At 51.5% G+C, this 22,999-nt stretch overlaps 1 protein-coding gene across 7 annotated transcripts in view; it reads right to left on the minus strand.

The window, feature by feature from the left end:
* Positions 1–1,561: 1,561 nt before the first annotated feature.
* SPECC1L (sperm antigen with calponin homology and coiled-coil domains 1 like) overlaps positions 1,562–22,999 on the minus strand; it is a 135,774-nt gene continuing 114,336 nt past the window's right edge. For all 7 annotated transcript variants that reach the window (XM_046639739.1, XM_046639737.1, XM_046639733.1 and 4 more), the window contains 3 exons: positions 7,046–7,162; positions 6,103–6,162; positions 1,562–4,259 (listed from right to left, as the gene is read on the minus strand). In XM_046639739.1, the coding sequence (XP_046495695.1) occupies positions 4,170–4,259; positions 6,103–6,162; positions 7,046–7,162 (267 nt within the window). In that variant the 3' untranslated portion in view covers positions 1,562–4,169. The remainder of the gene's footprint in view (positions 4,260–6,102; positions 6,163–7,045; positions 7,163–22,999) is intronic.

Genomic DNA, 22,999 nt, shown 5'->3' on the forward strand with positions numbered 1-22,999 from the left:
GTGCAGCCCTGTGAGGCAGGGGCCAGAGAGCTGGCCACTGTGCCACCAGGACACAGCCACCTGGGCCCAGGACCCCAGTCCCAGAAGGCTGTGGATGGAGGGGTGTGGCATCCATTCTGGATCTCTCCTCTCTCCTAGGAAACTCTGTTTTCTTGCTTCCACCCATCAAAGCCACCCCCCAAAGAGGTTCTAGAACCTTCCCTAAGTCAAGGTGGAAGTGATTCCCTTCTCAGAGGTGCTGCCCTGGGACAGGCAGAGCAAGTGCCAAGTTGAGAGAAGCAGCGCCCTTGGGCTGGCCAGGTGTCCCCAGTCGCCGAAGGCCCAGCGGGGCAGAAGAGCCTCGTGGGCCCCACAGGCGCTGAGCAGGTTAGGAAGTGGGGCTGCCATGACCGGCAGGAGAGATTGCTTTGGGGAGGGCACCCCCACACCTGAGAGGCAGAGGTAGAGAGGGCTAGTGTCGCCCCCACTGCTCCTGTGGCTCCAGAGTCCCAGGTGGAGTCACCCCCCGTCACTGTGATCAGTGTCCACTAAGCACAGGGCCCCATGTGCCTGTTATAGCGGCCTTGCGCTGCCCACAGCAGAGCAACTCCAGATCCTACAGCGGAGGATACGAGCTGTGTCCAGTGACAGACCAGGCCCCACTGCTGCTGAATGGGGAGTGAGAGCCATGCCTGGTCCTGGCACAGCCCTGCCCATGCCCAGGCAGGAGACCCAAGGGTGCGGGTGCTGTGCCCTGGAAGCCAGGCCACAGCCGATGGCCTTGGCTGTCGGCACTATTTAGGGGGCCTGCGAGCACTCACAGGACACACACCTCACCTCAGGCCAGTGGGCTTCCGGGCCACCCCGGGAACGAGTCAGTTACTGGATGGACCCCTGACCCTGGGGATGGGGTCTGGGGCTGGGGAGCGTGCCCAGGGTCACCCAATATGAAGTAGCAGGCAGCCCCACGGACCCTTCTGCATGTGACACGTGCAACGTGACAAGCTGCAGTGTTGTTCTGGGCTGTGCTCCATGGATTCATAATCATTCCACACGAGATGCACAGGAAAAAAGGCTTGACTGGTTGGTTGCCTTTGAGTGGTATAATTATCGATTTTTTTTCTTTCTCTATAGTTTTATATATTCTGAAAATTATCTCCAAGAAGATACATTTCTAAAAAAACCAAAAAACCTCAAAGCGCGCCCCCTCCCCCAGAACAGCACGTGTCTGGGCTACGGCTGGGGAACGCCCGGGCTTCCATCCTTGCAGGGCAACTCACACAGTGCTTCTGGGGTCTCGGCACCTGTCACAGAACCTCTGGGCTCCCTTGGGCTGTCCCCCATCTCAGGCCCAGGCAGCTGGCCGAGGCCGGAGCTCTGTGCTGCAGGCTAGGGCGGGACCCCTTCTGACCCCCAGTCAGGTCCTTCCCCTACACAGTTCCTGGCCGGTGAGCTACAGGGAGGGGCAGCCAGGGGGACGGAGGCTGGGCCAGGTGTCGCCAGTCCGAGGAGGCGGCGAGGATCCCATTACGGGATGTCAGAGGGGCAGCGGGGAGTGCCGAGCTACAAAAGCCAAGCCTGATGTGTTTCAGCAATTTTAATACATTCAAGAATATTTCATAGAACAAAATGAAAAGTATCATCAGTCCGCAGAAGCCTGTGGTCGAGAAACAGAAGCGTAACTGGCCCTTTTGCAGTGAGGCTTGTGCTTGAAGGGAGAAGAGGCAAATGGCTTCCTGGAGGCTCCACGTCAAGTGTCACTGGACTACAGCACCTGAGAGCATCACTTTTGGGTAGCTATGACCGTCTGTGACCATCCCATAAAGCCAGCAGTGTTATAAGAATTCTGTTAGAAAAAGCAGAAAGTCATGCTTCTGGAATCTTCTCATCTGTGGTCCCACGTGCAAATGTGGGCAGCCTGGCCGGGTACCCCTGCATGGATTGTTGTCAGCGAGGCAAAGGTGGGTCCCTAGACAGGCTGGGCCCGAGCCAGGCCCTCCCCGTGGCCACTCTCTGCCCAGCCACCGACTCCACGACACAATGCTGGGCAATGCCAGCCCTGTGGGCACAGCCCATCATCAGTGGCCGCCTTCCAAAACCGTCCTCCAAAAGACACTGGTGACCCCGCGAAAGCACAAGCTGCCAGGGCTGGCTCACTTGGATAGGAAGGGATGAACGTGTGACCTGCAGACCCAGGAAAGTCTTCTCCTTCAAAAGACAACACAGCTTCCCCCGCAACATAATAAATAAACACACACATGGCCGCAGATCTGACACACTGGGCCCCCGCCAGGGCGAACGAGAGCACAAGCGGGACTCAGGAAAACCAAGCGGAGAGACATTCAAAACCACTGATTCTCCCCCCAACAGTCCCTCAGCTGACAGCACAGCACAACTGTGCACAGAGCAGCAGAGACAAGACAGACTGGGTCAGGGAGGACGGGCAGAGGCGTCGCCAGGGTCTTCTGCTGTGCTCCGGAGCTGGGCTCTGCTCCCCGGGCCTCTCCTTCCTTAGCACGAGATGGGCAGTCCACGAAGAACCTCCAGTCGGGCAGCAGCCGGAGCTGCCAGGCTAGGACATCCGGGCAGGGTGGACGGCGTTTATCAGCCACCTGGTACCTGCAGGCCGCATGCACACGCGGCCCATTTCGTAATAACCTCATTCTTTTCTAGGCTACAGACATGTCAAACTCCTAGTCAAGAACATCAAGCAGACCCTCAGCCCACGTGCTGCAAGGCCTTCAGCAAGTCCCCTGCCTGCATCCTGGGTTGGGCAGTGACCTTGCTTCCACTGGTGGCAGCTCTTCTCATGTGACTTTGCAGGTGCAAACACCGTTGTATTAGGAAGCAACAGGTCTTGACATTGTTCAAACTGGTAGTGTAGCTACCGTGTTAGGCACACACGAGACCGGGTTCCCTGTCCCCAAGAAGGGCCGAGTCGCCGCCTGGGAGTCTTCTCAAGAGAACGCCTTGCGTAAGGCTTCTGTTCAAACTGTGCTGAAGGGGCTGTGGTGCCTGTCATTCACGACCTGGAGCAGGCGGCACGGCAGGGGACCACTCCATCCCTGGGCTGCAGTGCCGCGAGCCCACTGACATCCTACCGTGGCCGTGGAGGCAGTGGCCTCGGAGACCCTCTGTATGGTGGCTACCCTCATGAGGAGAATTAAGGCACTTTCTTCGATTCTTGCCCAGGAAGATAACGCCCAAGCGACCCAGAAGTGCCTTCACGTCACACTGCCTGGGCTCCCTCAAGTTGTTCAGCTTTTTCTCCTGCTACTTCCGACTTCACGCCAAGCCGCGCCCACACTCATGTGCAGATTTTGTGTTTTGTCTCTATGCTTACTAAAACAATTTAAGTTTGGCACTAACAGAACAAGAGCTATTTTCCTCCAACATTGCTCATAAGAAAACAATATTCTTTGAACTAGAGAGTTCCTTATGACCAATCTTTTGTCCGGAAAGCTAAAGTCAGAGCTAGGCTTCCAAGCCCCTCCAGGCTGCAGGACGCGGGCAGAGCATCGCGCAGGCCCCAGCCTGTCTCCTCTCGATGGAGGCCCAGCCGCCTGACCGTCAAGAGGAGCAGACCCTGAGCTGGGAGCGCGAGTGTCGCACACACCTAAACTGCACTGGCTAGGACAGCCCTGTCACAGGGAAGGGGTGGCTGTCCTACTGCTGACGCACTCCAAGGAACTCCTGGAGGCCGATGTAGAGGGCCGAGGCCCACCTGCCCGGCACCAGGAAGCAGGAGCCCCTGACAGGCCCCACTGTCCCTTGGCTCTCAGGGTGACGGAACCTGCACGGCAAGCAGTTGGGAAGTGCTGTGCTAAAGCTGTCGGTCACCCCGTGTGAGCTGTCCGCATCATTAATCCCCTTCCCCGAGTTTAGCTGGGCCACGAGCCCTTTTTGTACACCCCGCAGCACTCATGTAGTTCAATATTCTCCTCAGAAGGAAAACTCTGGCCGCCGATCAGTGTCATGTGTGTGCAGTCCACGCTGACCCGACTGGCAGGTCATGTGGGAGGAGCCGGGTCTGAGCCGTGGGCCACACAGGCCCAAGTTCTCCCAACTTGGAGGCCCCAGGCTGAAGGCTCACACACTGTGGGGCAACCCAGAGTCACTGAAAGCTTTACAGGGCGCGTAGCTAATGACGTTGGTGTCGCTTGATAACTGTGCAGGGTGTTCTGGTGTGCTCAGGTTTCAAAGTACTTGTAGATCGCCGTCACGTACAGCATCACGTTTTGCCAATCGGGCCGTTCAGTCCGCACCATTTCATTAATGTCCTGATAGAGAAAGAAGAGGCCTGGTGAGAATTCTAGGTCACCTCCTGGCCTGTCCCAACAGGCTCCTGGCCACAGCAATACAGGCTCTTGGGGTTGGGGGGGCCTTGAAGGACCTTGATCACACACATCAAAGGCCTGGCCAAGATGCCTGCTCCACCTCCCCCAGGTGCCCCTGGGAAGCGCCTCTGCCCTGGGTGTCAGCACTGTGCCCCAGCCACCCACCCTGCTCGAGCCCTGCCCCAGAGCCCCACACCAGGGTCAGCCCTGCTCCCCGCTGCAGTCCTCCAAGGCCGGAAGGCTTTCATCTCTGGGGATGCTCTCCATCGCTGGCCTTTCTTCTTAAACCTCTCCTGTGCTCATTTCTGACAGCCCTTCTCACCCAGGCATCATCCTGGGAGCACCTGTGTGGGCAGGGGCTCCTAGAACTCAACCTTTGAATGCCCTTAACCATGAAATCCTGGAAGATCCTGTTCTCTAGGTCCAGTGACCTGCGAGACATTCACTGATGGAGGGAAAGGAAGGTGGGAAACCCTGGACTTTGACATGTGGCCAGGAGGCCTCCCAGAGGGACCCACTGTTGCTGAGTAACATCTATGACTTTCTGAGCGAGCCAGTCTGAAGGGCACGGCTCTGAGTGGTCCCAGAGGTGAGGGACACAGAACGTGCTGCCAGAGCCAGCAGGACAGAGCGGGCCACCTGTTGGTGAGTTGGTATGGAAAAAGCAAAGATGTTTATTCAATCTAAGAATCTCAACTAAGGTCAAGGACTTAGGGTGGGGAAACTGCCCACTTTTTATATATTAGAACTTCACATGTGATGTAAAATATCCAGATAATGGAAAATATTTCAATAACTGTAACTTCTCTCTCTCTATGCAATTGAACAGACGCCACCTTAAAAAAGAATATTTCTATGAATTCATGAACGCTCATATAGTGTAAATATGAGTGCAAATCCTTCTTCAAAGCTATCCAGCTGTTACAAGTCAGGGTGATGGTACCCTTGGGGTGGGAAGGTGGCACTGGGGGGCCCCAAGGGAGATCCCGGGGTCCGTGAGTTGGCCCCATGGGGTTCTTCCTCTGGGAGGTCCCCGAGCTGTGCACTGACGCGCCGCGAGTGTCCCTGTGCCACAACCCTCAGTACAGTTTATTTGACCCAAGTGTCTCTGGGCGTGGAAGGACTGGCTTGGCATTTGGGTGCAGTATTTTCTCCCAGAAAGTGAGGCTTGGTAACGAGGCAAGAGCCCTGGCAGGATCACGTCTGTCGTGAGCTACTGCAGGTGCTGAGCAGAGGCCCAAAGGGGACCCTGAAACCTGCGGGTTTCCTAGGACTCATTTCTTGCACCATGAGCACCAGCTTCCTGTGGCCCTTTGAAGTGTGGGGACCGCCTGTCCAGCCTCTGAAGCCACCTTCCTCGACTCAGCACTCATCCTACCCTCTCCCTCTAGTTTGAAAAAAGGCAGACAGACCTTCTAGAATGTGCCGTTGACACTGACACTTACAAACTTGAAGCCAAGGATTCAGTTAAGGAAGAAGGCGACTCTAAGGAAGAACCTGGCTCGAGGTTGCAGGAACTGCGGTCAAGACCACCCGCCGACTGGGGGTACTTCCTTGGGACGCTTCATGTAAGGCCTAAGACGCCCCCCAGGCAGGGGTGAAGTCCCCATCTGCACCCACACAACAGGAGGCTGGCTCACTGGCGCAGGGCCACATGGAGCCGTGCCCACCCAGTAGCCTCCTTACTATCAGGCCCCACCCCACCCAGGGATGTCCCTGAACAAGCAGGAGCCCCTTCCTAACAAAAGGAGGGGCGCTGCCAGTGATGCAGGGGAGACAGGCTCACCAGAGTGGATTTGATGCCGACGCTCTCCGCTGCCTGGAAGGCCAGGGTGAAGTTCCTTCGCTGTAAAAGAAACCATGTGACTGGAGTGCACGACCAGGCCAGGAGGAGGGCGACCTGGACTACACACGCTGCTGGGAAACATGGACACCTGGCCTCACGTGGTCAAAACAGTCCCACACAGGGGCCCTCACACTTCCCAGCCAACACCACGTGTCCTGGTTCCATGCTTTCTGCCCCTCACAGGCCCTGCCTGCTCCTCACCAAACACTTGTTCTCTCCTTACTACAAAATGGCCACCTCTGACACACCGGCCCTGAGCTGCCTGGGCATGCACCCCAAAAGCTAGCAAGAAACACCTGTCAAATGAGTTTCTGCCTCATGGGGACCTTCAAGGTTGTCTGAAGGATGGGAGGGGCCGATGTGGGGGTACAGCAGAGGAGGGCTTGGGCCTGGGTCCTCTCTCAGTGCCCATCTGGGCCGGGGCTGTCCCTTGACCCTGTCCCTGAGGAACACCCTGAACGGGACGCCTCAGATCACAGCCTGGACTGCAGAGTTGGGCTGTTAGCCAGTCCTGGGCCCGGGGGTGGCAGGAGGCTGACCTGCTGTCATTGGCGCTGCCCAGACCACCCACGGCTGGAGGAGCTCTCCTTGGCCAGTTCTTGGTGAAGCCCTTGATCCTAAATGTCACCACCCAGGAAGGACTGATGGCTCCCACTGGGAATGTCATCACTTGGGAACCTGCCAACTGTCCCACACGAAGTTGTCAGGGACCGGCTGGCTCAGCACAAATAACCCAATCCCAGAGTAAGACCCAAGCAGGAGGGGGCCGTCAGGAGCCAGCGACGTGGTCTGTGAACACACACAGATGGACGGCTCAGCCTGTTTCTCACCCCCCACCTTGTGAAGAGACGCCTGGAGCCAGTCCTTCCGCAGCCTGCCTTACCTTGTCTTGGCTGTTCAGTTCTTGATATGGAATGTGGGCTGGAAGGTATGTATGCAGGAGAGCACAGAAGGCCAGCCCATCGTTCCAGCTGCTGCTGAAGTTCGTAATGTCAATATTCTGAAGGAAAAAGAAAATCACGTAAGCAACAGACACTGTGACCTTCTCAGGACACCCAAGGAGGATGCAGGAGGCCTCAAATGCCACAAGGCCTCCAAACCCCGGGCAGGGTGAGCCTGGAGAAAGCATGGTGTGCTGGGGCTGTGTCCTGGCGGGTGTCTGTGACTGGCTCTTCCATCGGTTCTCCACCCCATCCCACCCACCAGCTGCAGATCACCGCCCAGCAGCGGCAAAAGCGTGAGCCTGCAGCCCTGCCTGGAGAACCGGCGGCCCGGGGAGCTGGCCCTGCAGTGCCGCAGCCTCCAGGACCCTGGGGAATAGCAGCTCTGCGTTAAGAAGAGATGATTCAGCCCAACCTCCCTTATCAGAGACTCTGGGCAAGATGTACAGACATCAGAAACCTCTGTATTCAGAAGACAGCAGCAGCCGCCCTGGTGCATTAGGAGGATCAGGAGCCGACAGGGCCGGGGCAGCGCCCAGAACACTGCCCTCCAGGGGCCTCTCCTCAAACACGAGCCTTCTGAAGGGAGCAGCTCTGTGGCCACTGGTCCAGAGGTCATTCCCCCTCAGTAACCTTGTCATCTGCGGCTGCCAGTCTCTGATCTGGCCCGGAGGCACGACTCATAAACTGCTGTGAGGAAAGTGACCAGGCGAAGGCACACAGAGAGGCAAACCTGCCGAGAGTCACAGGGAAAGGCTGCAGCAAGCTTGTAGTGGCCAGCGTGCTGCCATCAGAGTGCCCCCACCACTGTCCAGTGACACCAGCCCTCCCCCAAACGACTGGGCCGGGCAGACCCTCCCCGCCCCGGTGCTGCGGGCCTTACTCTTCCTGGCCATGAGGACACAGTCCAAACAGGCACCTGCTACACCCCCGCGGGCCCGGGTTGCCCTCCGAGGGGCCTGTGCTCTGGTGGACGGTAACAGTCATCACCTCCCATGAAGGCGTCGCGCCACGAGTGGGGTTTGGCAGTGCCGGCCCCTTAGTGCTGGAGCTGGCAGCCCCCGTTCATCTCTCATCTCTGGAAGCGGCCCCAGGGGCGTGAGCTCCATCTGCGAGGAAACCAGAACCAGGGAGGCGAGTGACCTGTCCAAGGTGCTGGCTGGCAGCAGGGAGGACAGGGACAGGTATCCTTGTCCCAGGCATCCTCTGGGCCGTCCGTCATTTTATTTCTTACAATCACCCAGGAGCGTTTTTAAGTAAGGAGGTTGGGGTTCAGGGAGGCCCAGGTCACGCAGCTGGTCCCTGCACGTAGCTGGTCCGTGCAGTTGTTCAGCCTCAGGGCTCAGTCCCAAGCCTGTCTGTGCTCCTCCTAGGAGCCCGACTACTCCTTGCGACCAAGTGCCTGACGAAAGAGCCAAGGACACTGGCCATCATGGCATGGACAACAGGGCAAGAAATGTTTTAGTGACGTGTCCAAGCTCCTGTGTGAGGCCAGTGGCAGCATATGACTGCTGAGAACTCTGACCCTTGCCCCCAGAGGTCACATTCACTTCTGGAGGAAAACAAATCTCCACTTCCTGCCGCACAGCCCCTTCTCCAGCTCCCTGAAAGGCAGGCGGCTCTGGCAGTCGCCTACGTGCCTGGCCTCACTGTGCCTCGCAGCAAAGGCTCCTGCACCAGAGGAAATGGCTGCGCCCCAGCTCCCCAGCTGTGGGAACCCCAGCCTTTCCCAGCTTCCTCACGACAAACCCAGCCCCAAACCTGGAACCTCCAGTCACAGCAGCAACTTCGTTTACAAAACATGCCAAAGCGATTTAAACAACCAAGAAACAATGGCTCCTTGAGTTCCTGGGTAGGGGGAGTTAACTTTTAAGTACCTGACAATCAAACTCTCAAACAACTTCCAAAGAGCTAAAGCCCAAACCAAGGCAGGCTGGCCGGGGTCACCGCCTCCCTTACCCAGGCTGGCCGGGGTCACCGCCTCCCTTACCCCTCAGGAGCTGGAGGGGATCCAGCCCGGCACCCCATCCGGCAGAGGACAGCACGGCCGACAGCCACCAAACCCAAGTGAGGCCTCTGAGTTGCCCCCTTGCCCCTCTAACCCCTAACCCTGCCCAGAGAGACCTCGGGCGCAAATGAGCCAGGCTCTGAAATAGGGGAACTTCAAAGGAGCGGGCAGAGAGCAGGCCCCAGGCAAGGCTCCCTCTGGGTGGTGCGGCCTCACCTCTGCTCCCCACCTCACCGTTTACTGAATTGCTTTTAATGTTCAGGGCTGAAAAATCAAACTAGGAAATAACGCAGACTGAATATAGAAAAGTCTGTAAACAACAAAGCTGGCTCTCTGAGGCTGACACACACGATGCTACAAAATCTTGGGAAGACGGGAAAGTTCCCCCAGCTTCCTCTCTGCAGCTCTCAATTTCATGGTTACCATAGCCCATTACTACAATGACAGGATTAACAGGAATAAGTGCACAGAGAGGTACAAAACTGTATTAAACCGCCAGAGAGATGGCTGTTCCCACAGGAGCCAGCTCCCTTCCCACTCAGTGAAGAGCACACGTCCAAAGCCACGACCAGTGCGCAGCGGGGCCCCTGCTGGCACCCTGCCCTCAAGCACTGCCGCGCTCACATAGAGCCGCAGGAGGCCAGCTGGGCCCAGCCAGGACCACAAGTGGGCTCCAGGCTTCCAGGAAAGAGCAGCGATGGGAGGAAGACCCTGGGGCCCTAACTGGGTTTACTTGGTGATGGAAATCAGAAGGCAGCTGCGTCTGCAGGCTGCCACCAGCCTCCACCTCTCGCCTCCTGCCCCCTTCGCTCCTCGGCTGCCCGCCCGGAGCCTGCAGAAAGGCCTGCGCGAATCTGGGGTTAGCCTCTCCATTGCTGCTTTTTGAGGAAGGTGGCAAGAGGTGCAGCTCAGTCTGTCTGTTGCTTCGTGGTCCATACAATGCATCATCTCTTTACCTGCCCGCAAGGGCCAGGTGAACAGTGCAGACACTGGATTTTCTTGGCAATTGAGCGAAAAAGCTCAAGTTTTTGTGCCTTGGATAGAAACAACAAAACACCACCAGTATAAAGCTTTCGGGCCGGGGTCTGAGCCAGGCCCGACACTGGCCGCCAGCCCCCAGCAAGCAGCTCCTCTCCTGTAAAGTGGATATATAAACCCCAGCCTGCGCAAAATGACGGAAAAGCTGTTAACACACTCCGAAACCATGAGGTGTCCTACACGTAAAGGATTTTTATGGTCTTGTTTACTTACTATAGAGGAGACAGAAAGGTAGTCTGTCGGAGATGGCAGCAATCCCATCCAGGACACCAAGAGGCAATAGCGTCACCAAGAATGTCCCCAGGCCGCTCTTCCCTCTCTGAAGCTCCTGCTCCTGGCCACATGGGCACAGTTCCGCTGACCCTTCCAGCACTTACATAACTTGCAAACTTCCACCTGCCACTCAATGGGGCCTTCACACAAAAACGTGAAGCAAGCCCCCCGTGGTGTGTGGTGTGTGGCCCCTTCTCTCTCTCTGAGTGAGGTGTGAACGAGGAACTCAGATAACGAGCTACCTCAAAATCCAGACTCCTAAGTACCTATTCAAAACAGACCAGAGGGAACTTGCTCTATAACCTCTTGTTTCAATTCAGGTGTCATGAGGCTGGGGTGTCCCAGTGCGAGCCATCTTCCACAGGCCTGTAATGAAAGCAGAGCCAAGTGCCGAGGCTGTGTTCTCCCACTAGTGGCAGAGGAGCCCTTCACCTTGGACAGCAGGAGCCAGGGCGCTGAAGCCGCCAGTGCACTGAAGCCCCCAGGGCGACACCCTCGGGTCTGCAGCTGAGCCTGCGAGGGGAGGCCCTGGGAATGGACTGCTCGTCTGAGGGTTCATGCACCTGTTCAGTGAGTCCTCACTGGAGACCAGGCCCCAGATTGGGCCTTCCCTGGAGTGGGCTGTCTTGTAGGACAGAGCCCGACAGGTGGACCTGCTGTGGACCCGGGCCCAGGGCAGGCTTCAAGGGGAAGTGTGGTTGAATTGGGAGCAGGGCCATTAGGGGCCACAGTGTAGGAACTGGAGAGGCCCATGTGAGAGGTGGCAGGCATGGAAAGTGAGGGCTACAGAGATATTCTGAGCAAAAGCAACCTGGATGCAGTGACAGACAATGTCAAGACGGGGGGAATGTGCAGTGCCAAGGATGACTGTGCTTTCTGCTGGCAGAACTGGATGCCAGTGGGGACCCTCACGGAGGCAGAGCTCAAGGAGGGTGGAGACGCACTTCTGATGGGTTACGTTTGCAGTGCTCACAGGGAGGTGCCTGGTGGCACCGATTCGAGGGTCTGGAGCTCAGGAGAGGCGGTGTAGGGGGATACAAACGTGCAAGGAAGGTGACTGGAGCAGCGTCCCAGGTGGGATCACCTAGGCATGGCTGGAGGGGACAGTGAAAAGGAAGGAGGCCTCAGACCAAGCCCCCGGAACTCCCACGTGTATGGGCCATGCAGAGGAGAACTGCTTCAATGGGACACAGGGGAAGGCCAGAGGGCGGGAGAAAGGCCAGAAGCCAAAGGAAGGGAGTGTCGGAACAGGAGAGCGAGGTCAACAGCATTAGTGCTGCTGAGAGGACGAGAAGAGTTGAAAAATCTCCTAAATTTAGTTAACATTTGGATTGCCACAAATATTAAGGGAACAGCACTCACAAATTACGTTGTAAGAAGCCACATCACAAAGTTCAGTTATTTGTAATAGGCTTATAACTCACACATGTACTTTTTTACAACACGTTTATTTCACACAGGCTGTCTAGAAACTGAATTTCTGTTTTTAAAAGGTGGCATTTTCAGTGCGGAAGGCAAGTCCTTGACTGTAAAACCCATTTCCCTCCGGGCAGGAGGGCCGTCTGCGCTCTACAGGGGAAGAGAGGGCTGCAGGGCTGACGGCCTCCCACATCGACAGCTTCTGCAGCGGGCCAGCCACCCCTTTAAAGCCAAAACTGCGTGTTTCGAGGGGAAGCCGTACACTGATGGAAAAACTCTCTACCAGTCACTACTCACAGGCAAAAGTGGCAAGCTCTCTAAGAAGGAAACAACTTTCTTTCAAAGAGAGACACAGAAAACATACTAGCAATTATAATGCAAGTTCCTAAATAACAAATTCAGATCCTGCACTTAGTTTTCAGGTTACCTCAGGGCTTCTTTACTCTACAAGAGAAGCCTATGTTTGCATGAGGGTGGACAGAAACTAGAGGGTTATGATACGTGTCAGAACAAAGTTCAAAAAAGCCTTGAGCACAGACTCAAAGATGCGCTTTGCCCGTTTCCTCCTGAAGGCGCACATCCCTCCTTCCAGGAAATGCCGACTGAGCTATGTGACAGGGCAGACAGACGTGTTTCAAAGGGCCATCTGCTGTCCTTCTCACTCTAACAGGAACTCACACTTAGACGTCTAAGATTGCCCAACACCCTTCACCCCTGCGAGGGTGCAGCAGGGCCTTTCCCAGCTCCCCACTTCTGCAGCTGAGAGAGAAGCCGTCTCCTGATCCTAGGACTCAGACACGATGCTCTCTCTGTCTGTGGGCTTCATATGCACTGAGAGTTGAGGGGTAGGGTATGAGAGCCCAGAAATTACACAAATCTCCACACAAAAAGATTAAAAAATACGTCACAAAACATCTTAAAATGTTTTAATTTGTCTGAAGCTTAATTAAGGCCACAAAATATACCCCCAAATACCGCGTGTTCTTTAAATAGTTACTAAAGTTCTGATCTATTTAAGGAAATGCCACTTTCACGGGCACGGGGCAAGAAGCCAAAGCCATGATTCATCTCTCAGCTAACAGACGCGAGCACCAATTTCCTTATGCCTGTCTCAACTGTCAAGAGCGGTGTCCACAGGTCCAAACACCGGCAGAGGCAGGGTCCTTCCCGTGACTGATGCACTGGGAATGACACCTGCTGGGGGTCACAGCCCAGCCTTCAGGAGGTAGGGTTTATTACAAACAAAACCCCTGCCTCAGCCGCCTCAGCCCCAGGCCGTGCGGCAAGGTCTGGAGGGTGTCTGGGATCTGAGTGAGGCAGGTGGGGATGTCTTTTTCGGTGTGGTATGGTGTGTGTGGGGGGGTGTAACGTCTGAAAGAGAGGGAAAAACCATCAAGAGATGGTTATTACTGTTCCTGGCAGTGACTGTTCAACACGGAAGGCCCCAGACGGCCCTGGGAGTAACAAGCAGAAGCCTGCTTGGTGCCCAGGGTTGCTGCGGTGTAAACCGGCAGGCCCACTGGCCCGCTCTGGCTGCAGATCTAAGGGTGCTATGTCCTTTTTAAACTTTAGCCAAACTCTGCTCTAGGTCAAAGGAGGGGGAAGGAAGGAGAAGGAGGGGAAGAGAGAGGAGGCGGAAGTGTCAGGGAGAGTCTGAGGCTTGCTCATCATAAAGTCTAGGTGTTGGGACTTATGTGGTAAAGAGGGAGGAAGGAAGGAAGCCAGGGCAGGCAGCCCAGAGTAAGCTAGGGACCCTGAAGACAAGGCCCTGCATCTTGTGCCCCTTGTGGGGGGAGGGGGTTCCAATAAGGACCCTCAATCCTCATCAGGCATCAGAATCACCTGTAAAACCTTTCAAAGTGACATATGCTTAGTTCTACCCCCAGAGAGGTTGATCCAGCTGTCTGGGCATCATTTCTTTCAAGGATCCCAGTTCACCTGAGTCTGCAGCCAAGAGATGGGACCGCCAATTTAAAAACTAAAGGTGGGCACCAGCCCTGATGGTCTAACAGTTAAAGCTCCGCACACTCTGCTTCAGTGGCCCAGGTTTGGTTCCCAGGCAGGGAATCACACCTTTCATCTGTTGGTAGCCATGCTATGGCAGCAGCTCACAGAGAAGAACTGGAAGAACTTACAATCATACCCAACTATGTACTGGGGCTTGGGGCGAGGGGTGGGGGGTGCAGAGAGGAGAATAAAAAGGACGAGGGAGATTGGCAACAGATGTTAGCTTATGGCAACTCTTCCCCTGCAGAAACAAAAATCAAAAAACTGAAGGTGGGTGGAAGTACAGTGGACGGGAACATCTCAAAGGCTAAATCTGTGAGCTCATGATGGTGTTCACAGAAGCACACCCAGGCCAGCCTGGGAACCACTCATGATGCTGAGTGCTGGGACATCAAGGGAGAGGACCAAGCACTGGATGGAACTTTCCTGATCGAACAGCCGACGAAGGAGTTTCTCTGCAAAGAGGAATTCTAACGAAGGAAGGAGGAGTGACGGCCAGAATCAGAAGGGCGCCATCTGGCAGTAATGATTATCAGTGGCCACTGACATTACAGAACGAGAGCCAGTCCTACTCTACACGACAGACGACAGACACAACTCCACAGCTGAGGGATTTCTGCCAAAAATGTGGACTGGAGTCAGAGCTAACCTGTAGCTCTATCTTCCAGTGTACACCAGGGACAACACTCCAGGGATGGAGTCGGCAAAACCCGAAGGCAGAAGCTCTACTTCTGCTTCCTTCAAAAAGACAAAGTGAGAGGGGAAAAAAAAGGAGGAGGGAAATTTTAAGATTAAAATAGACTTAAAGAGGAATATTATCCAAATATATGTGTGAGCCTTATTAAGATCTTAATTCAAGTAAAATTAACCATGAAACTATGATCCAATCGGGAAGTTGGAACTCTAAGTATAATGACATTACATGGCCGGGATTTGCTTCAGAATCATCCAGGTGGGAGTGGGAGAGTGAGCAGACCTCGTGCTGACGGCCTGTGGCTGTGGGATCTGTATATGAGGGTCGTTTCACTAGTCTAATTACTTTAGCGCTATCTTAAAATTTCCATTAAAGACAAGCCAACCTACAACTCAACAGAAAGACAAACAACCCAACTGACCACATGTGAAAATGGGCAAAGGACCTGAACAGACATTTCTCCAAAGACAGACAAACGGCCTACAGCACATGAAAAGATGCTCACCTCCATTAGTCTTTAGGGAAATGCAAATCAAAACTATAATGAGTTACCACTTCAGACCCACTAGGGTATTATTTTAAAAAATAGAAATAACAAGTGTTGGTGAGGATGTAGAGAAATCAGAACCCTGGTACACTGCTGGTAGGAATGTAAAATGATCTGCCGCTGCAGAAAAGTTCAGAGGTTTCTCAATAAGTTAAACACAGAATGACCATAGGATCTAGCAATTCCACTCCTGGGTATACACCTAAAAGAACTGAAAACAGGTGTTGAGACAAATACCTGCACAGGAATGCTCACAGCAGCACTATCCACAATAGCCAAAAGGTGGAAACAACTCAAATGTCCACCAACGGAAAATGGATCAACTAAAGGTGGACCATTCACATAAAGGAGTATTTCTGAGCCACAAAAAGGAATGAAGTACCCACACATGCTACAATGTGGATGAATCTGGAAACATTATGCTAAGTGAAAGCTAGTCACAAAAGGCCACACACTGTACGATTACACTTATATGAAATACTCAGAATAGTGAAATCCAGAGACAGACAGCAGATTAGTGGCTATCAGGGGCTGGGGGACTAGGGAGTGACTGCTAATGGGTCTGGGGGTTTCCATTTGGAATGATAAAAAGTTCTGGAATTAGACAGTGGTGATGGATGTACAATACTGGGAATGCACTTACATGCCACTGAATTGTAGACTTAAAAATGGCTTAAACGGTCAATTTCAGAAAGTTCTGTCTATTTTACCACAATAATAAAAATTGGCAGACGTCTTGAAGTAACTTACACTCAGTAACTCCATGCACCAGGGACATCTCATAAGCAGCAAGCTTGCCCTAGAGTGTCTCCCAAGAAGTTCCACTGCTGAAATCAATGATTCATGAGTCAGTTTCATGGGACTTACTATGGTCCCGCTTTACATTTTTGTTAAATTTCTTACAACAAACAAGCACGGAGCTAAGGGTAGGAGGCAGGATATCAATTAGCTTCCTCCACCACTAGGAGACCCGAGAAGCCCCATTAACTCAAAAGGAAACTCACCCCAAGTCAAGAAAGGGAGGCTGCCCGAGATTCGAGAGAGAAGCTGCCCCATCTGAGCACAGCGATGCCGGCCAGTATGCTCCAAGCAGCCAGCGCACTTCTAGGACACAGATCCAACTACACTGAAGCTTCAAAAACCAAAGTCTAAGGTGGAATAATACGTTTGGGGTTTAACATGCTATGACTTTTTTAGTCAAATGAACTTATTTTGAGGGCACAGTTCAGAGTTAACTCAGCAAATGTCTTCCTAAAAGATGGGATCAACATCCCCAAGTTTCTCATAAACCCCTCCAAAGGGAGACTTTTTGTGGAGGAATACACAGGAACCATGATGTCCGCTCTGAAAATTCAGGAAACTGCCACCAGGAAGAGATGGTAGGCAAGAAGCGCTGGCTAGGTCACAGCTGGTTCATGAACCCTGAGCGTGTTGTGAGCAGTTTTATTAGCAGCTTAAGAATTGGTTCTGCCTTTTCTACATTTAGTTTAGCTTTCGCAAGAGTTATTACTCACTAAAATGCAATTTCAACTAAAGGAGACACTCACAGTATTCCTCAAGCAACACTCCCCCCGGGGTGCGCTTTGGGGAAGGGCTCGGGAAACGGAGGAAGAGGGGGCAGCTGTGTCTCCTCATCCGAAGCCCCAGTGCCTTCGAGGGGAAGAAAATGAGGCATTTCAGAACGTCCACGGGACGGCCTCCTTTAGTTTATCCTTACAACAAAGGTCACCAATTTTGTACTCAGGCTCTGAAACAGACGGAGGCAGTACAGTCTGGGGCCTTGCCGTCAGGCAGGCCTTGAAGGTCGCCCAATGTAAGCAGCCACAACTCACACAGAAACCCTGTTCAAATGCCTTCTCTGAGAAAAGGCTCTCCAGACTACACTAGAACTTTCTGGAGACAGGAAGGAAGTCTTTATCTCACAAGGCTGACCGGTCCTCCATTTTAAGCCTTAGGAAATTCTTTATTCTGATTTGAAAGCCACCTCTCTGCAGGTCATCATTTGAAAAGCAGAGGGTGTGGCAGAGGTACCACGGGTTTTAGAGTCTCATGGACCTGGAATTTAATGTTGGGGCCACTTGTTACTAGCTACAGGACTGTGGGCATACAGTTTAACTTAGAAGAGTCTCATCTTTCTCATATGCAAAATGAGGGAAATGCCCAATTATAAGGATTTAATGAGACAGCGTCTGTGAGGTACATGGAACAGATCCTTTGGCTGGAGCTCAGCATATCCTGTCCCCTTCTCCCACTTCCCTCGAGACTGTTGATTCCACCTTCTAAACCACAAACAAGCATGAGACAGGAGACTGCTCCTCTTGCCCCAGGAAGCCAGCCACGCTGGTTCCCAGTCCCTCACCTCGAGTAATACCCCAGAATTCAGGATACCTGCCATTCGGCCAGAGATGAAGACCTGATGGATCTGTGAACCGCCAGAGAGACTACCACGGCTCTCCACTGCGCCACCTGCAATGAACAGCACTTATCTGACTTGTTCCTTTCTCTCAGGCTACAGCTCCTCAAGGACAGGCTTGCCCTTCACCAAGCACCGAACCACAACCCGGCACACTCTTCAGGCACTCGATAATGGTATGCTGAGTAACATGCTGGTTTAAGAAAACTCGGAGAGGAAAGTAGAGAAAATCCAGGAAAAAAGTTCAGAGGATCTGAAAGCCTCAGTATAGAGAGAGGCTTTGAACAAATAAAACAAAAAAAAGAATGCCTCAGCTTCTAAACTGAGGGCTGCTAGCAGATAAGACAACACTTTATAAAGAATAAAGGATAGACACAGAGTATATCTGGACTTGTTTAAATATCTTACACTTGAAAAATATGATTCATGCAAAAAAAGATATTACCACACAGAGACTACAGTATACCGTTCATTCAATACAAAGACAGAGCCGCCGCCCTGGAAGATGCCTGTGTGATGCAGCCTTATTTGTTCAGTACTCACACTTCAGGGGAAAACCACCCGCCCCTCAGAACACCTTCCAATGCATACTGAGACAGAATGTGAGCCTGGAAGGACTGGTCCTCCCGCATGGCACTTCCCATTTCTGAAATCGCAGACAGTGTATCTGGTCTGACCCAGGACACGCAAGTACAGCCTGAACGTGAAAACGTGAAGTGGCCCTCGGTCTTGCAGCAGCTCGGGAAGGAAATGATCTTAGGAAAGAGATGCTCAATATAGCGTGCTCACCTTAAGATGAACTGTCTTCATTGCTTACAGCAGGAACTGAAGTGTTCTTTCAAATCTGTCAGTGTATTAGTCTCTACACCTACAAGGTACCATTTTGGCAGAGGGAAAATGGCAAAACACCTAAAAAAGGTAACACACCTGTGGTACCACCCTCTTGTACTTCTCTCCAGAGCCCCACACTCAATGGTTTACTTACCTTTCCTTTAGTGCAATAAATGATTGAGGGAAGTGGTACAACACTACTGTAGGATATAACCAGATACCACCAGTGGAAGAATATGACAGCATTGTCACTGGGCCCCAGTGGGAAGCCCGCACTACATGGGGCTCTGCAAGTGGCACTTTACTCCTGACCCCATACTTACTTTGCTGGTTTATTTTACATACGAGTTGGTTACAAGTTCTTTTTCTTGGTTTCCTGGTAGAAAACACATTAGGATGTGGCCAGAGAGAGGGGGTTGAGGGCCATAAGGAGGGCTAACCGGCAGAAGAAGTATAAAGGCCACTCAAAACTGGACTCTACGAAGCACCGTAATGACTGCTTGTGATTACAAATCCGAGTCATGAAAAGGTTCAATATGCCCAGGAAAAGACATCATTTTAAAAGGCCCGGAAATATTATGTTGCAGAAGTAATTCTGAAAGTTCCTAGATTGCAAAGGTCGCGCTCCAAACTGCATTATACCTTTCCTTATATTTAATGACCTCTCTGGTTGTGCACAGACACTTCACTAAAGAAAAAAATACAGATGGCAAATAAGCACGTGGAAAGATGCTCAACAGCACAGTTCATTGGCAATTGCAAATTCAAACCATGATGAGGCATCACTACATGCCTATTAGAATGGCCAGAGGCCGACGGGACCAAGTCTTGGTGAGGATGTGAAGGAACTAGCACTCTTACACGCTGCTAGTGAGAACGTAAAATGGTTCCAGCCACTCTGAAGACGGTTTGGAAACTTCTCAAAAAGTGACACCTGTACCTACCACCACATGACCCAGCCAATCCACTTTTCAGATGTCTATACAAACACCTGCACACGAATGTTCACAGGAGCTTCACTTACAATAAGCAACAACTGGAAACAACCCAATTGTCCATCACCAGCTGAACGAGTAAACAAATGGTGATGTATCCACAAAATGGACTACTCCTCAGGAAAAAAAGGGAATGCATTACTGACACACACAGCAATAGGAATGAATCTCAAAACAATTATGCCAAGTGAAAGAAGCCAGACTCCTCCCCAAATTGTACATGCTATGAATTCCATTTATACAAAATTATAAAAAAGGCAACACCACACAGTGACAGCACATCAGTAGCTGCCTGGGGAAGGTGGTGGCGGCTGGGACAGGCAGGACAAAGGGAGCACAAAGGTGCACAAGGAAACTTTGGTGGAGAGCAGTATGTTCATCATATGGGAGCAGTTTCCAGGCAGATATATGTCAAAAGTCATCGAATTCTAAACTTTAAATGTGTGTAGTTTATTGTATGTCAATTCTATCTCAATACAGCTGTTTAAAAAAAGAAAAAAGGAATCCCAGGGCCACAAACACATTTAGGTAACACATAGGTGCTCTCAGTTTTTAAGCATTTTTCTTAGTCCCAGTATTTCAGAGTTTGTAACTGAACGCAGTACAGCATTAAACCACGGTGGGACCAGATGCAGGCAGATCCAGACCAAGTGACTCTGACGGAACGGTGCTGTCTGATGGAAGATACCCCTGGGTGGGCTCCAAAAGGCAGACGTTCAGGTTCGGAGTGCTCCAGGACACACGCTATACCTAGGCGATTCGCTACCTGGACCTGCAAACACAGCTAGCTTACTTAATTCTTCACCAGATGGTCACTGCTCTACCCAGGTTCCCTCTCATCTATGAGGCAATGTTTTTTTAAAAATCATTCTAAGGTTCTGCTAGCTTAGTGTCATGTTATTAGCTTCTCTATTTACTTAAATAAGAGACAACAGTCTCTGTGGCAGACTGCATTTTTCAAAGATGGCCATAGCAATATTTCTGGCCCTACCTCCTCTTCAGAACCTTGTGCCCCATCAAGAAGTGGCATCCATTTCCCTTCCCCTTGTAACTGGGCATGCCTTTGTGACTGCCTTGACAAACAGAATGTGGCAGAAGAGATACTCATGACTTCCAAGACTAGGTCAAAAAGGGGGAGGGGACTTTCGCCTGTCTCTCCTTCTTGGGACATTTGCCCTGGAACACAGCCATTCCGTGAGGAAGCTGAGGCCACATGGAGAAGCGACATATAGACTTCCAGTCATGGCCCAGTGAAAATCTCAGCCAAGAGCCACCACCAACTACCAGGCAGTTGAGGACAGGAGCTTCAGATGGTTCCAGCCCCTCAGGGCCTTGGATGAGATGCATGGAATAGAGAGGAGCTGTCCCCACTAAGCCCCACTGAAACCGTACATTTATGAGCTAAATAAATGTCATCATTATTTTAAGCCATTAACTTTTGGGGTGGTGTTTGTCATGTAGCAGTAGATAACCAGACCAGCCTCCTTTCTCCTGGATCTAAAGAGCCCATTCGGGAAGGAAACCAGTTTCTCTTTCCTCCTCCCCTACAGTATCTAATGGTTAATTACCCTTTCCATAATTATATGTCATGAAACAGCAATAGAGCATCTTTACAAATAACCTGCTTCCACAAACGGAGAGGTCATCCTAAATTTCCTGAATGACCTCAGGCTAAACTCATTTGCGAGAAGCCAGAGCATCATGTATATAATGAAATTAACCTGTCAAATTTCAACTCCTCTGTAGACTTCACATTGTTATGTTAGCATCCCATCCAAAGTGCATGAAGCAGAAGGAAAAAAAGATTTCCCATGATGTAAGGAAATAAAGGACTATGAACGCTATTTGAGATGATATATAAAGATTATTTGACCCAGACAATTTCATGACTCTGCTTTTAGCAAGAAAATTACGCAGCTCTTGAAAATGTTACTTATCTGATTTCACTTCCATTTCTCAGTATTACTCATAATGAAAATACCTATTTACTGGAAACTTCCTGAAGAGTCTGGAGCACTGCTGGGGAGGCAGGATGGCTCAGTAGAAAGAGCCTGGGGCTGGGCACATGGAGACCCTCTTGTAGGACCTCAGGCAGCACGTCATCTTTCTGATCTGTAGTTTCCTACCTGCACCTGCATGATTTCTAGGGGTTGTCTCAAGTCTGACTTTCTCCAACTTCTGAGAATGGAGTTTGGGGTGCTGATTCAGATGAAGCACTTCAAATTTTATCGAAGCAAATGAGCTTCTGAGACAAGTGTCTCAAAGCTAACTGAGAGCACTGGCAATCACACCACTCTACTACATTCACCAGGTTTTCTCTACATATCAGTGGGAGTCAAATGGGGAAAGAAGGGAGGCAAGAGGAACAGAACCCTAAGTTCAGGAGAACAACAAGCCTCCAGGGCCTGTCAAAACTCCTCAGGTCCCTCCCACCCCCAGCACTTTCACGGGCTCATTCTGTTGATGAAATGGAGAGACTGCTATTGCTGTGTGCAGCCCATGCCTCCACCAGGGAGCTGCGTCACCATTACTGAATATCTTTCCAAATTTATGGGCCCTGAGTGCAGCTCTGAAAGATGCTCACAGTGAGAAAAGTGAGGCATCAGCATTTAAGAAGTGGTGCTGTATGTAATTCCTCCACTCTTTCACCCGTATAGAAATATCTAATTGGTGTGAGCCAGTGGAAAAAAAAACTTGACTGAGCAGTGTTAACTCTCGCACACTAAAACACTGATCAAACTAACTTATAGTAATGGCACTAAACAATTAATTTAAAAAATTACAGCCCTGACATTTCTGGAAATAAATGTTAATAGTTGCTGTCAAATCATGTTTAAACAGAACACAAGAAATACATTGTGATTCTGGGAAAACTTTGTTTCCCAGCTGCTATGTTTGGCACTAAAAGGATCCCCCGAAAATAGGAAACAGTTCTTTCCCTCCACTGTGACCATGAGGCAATCGTCTGACCTCCGCTGTGTGGAACAGAGGACACAGGCCCAGGAAGAAGAGCCCAGCAATGTGAGTTCTATTCCCTGGTGGCTCCTTGTAGATATGTGAACTTCTTGCCCAGCCGCTGAGAGCTTTCTGGATGAAGACATCGTGTCATCAGGACAAAGAATGATTAGACTGTGGCGGTTCTGACCCTTTGCTGTAGAGAACTTCTGACTATATGCAAGCCCATAAAGAATGGGTGTGACTACAAATCTGGCCATTCTTTTCCCCTTTGTTCAAGTATTTTTAACCCCTGGAACACAGTGATATTTATGAACAATAAGATCTTTCTGTATGGAAACAGCTTCCACACAAAGTGACAATGCAAAATAAAAAAATTCAGACTTTCAACCTACATCAGATTCAGGTCAAAACCCTTATCTACTGCCTGCACCTTTTTTATTTTTTAACTCTGGCAAGCCAATCCTATGAACTAAGATTCCAGTTATAGAAGAGGAAATTAAGCCAACTCAACTTTGCTGTGACTATCAGGAATTTCGAATGCGTTATTTTAGCTGCACTGTCTCCTGGCAGGACTCCCAGCTTTCCTAACTTTTCCCATTTCACCCTCCCTTATCCTAGTCCTAACTTGAATCACAAGAGGATGCTAGGAAGGTGGAAAGGGAAGAAAGAAAAGAAAGGATCGGAGGAAAGTGGCACTCTGTAATGTTTTCCTG

Source organism: Equus quagga, chromosome 15 (assembly GCF_021613505.1).
Source record: "Equus quagga isolate Etosha38 chromosome 15, UCLA_HA_Equagga_1.0, whole genome shotgun sequence".
NCBI classification, from domain to species: Eukaryota; Metazoa; Chordata; class Mammalia; order Perissodactyla; family Equidae; genus Equus; species Equus quagga.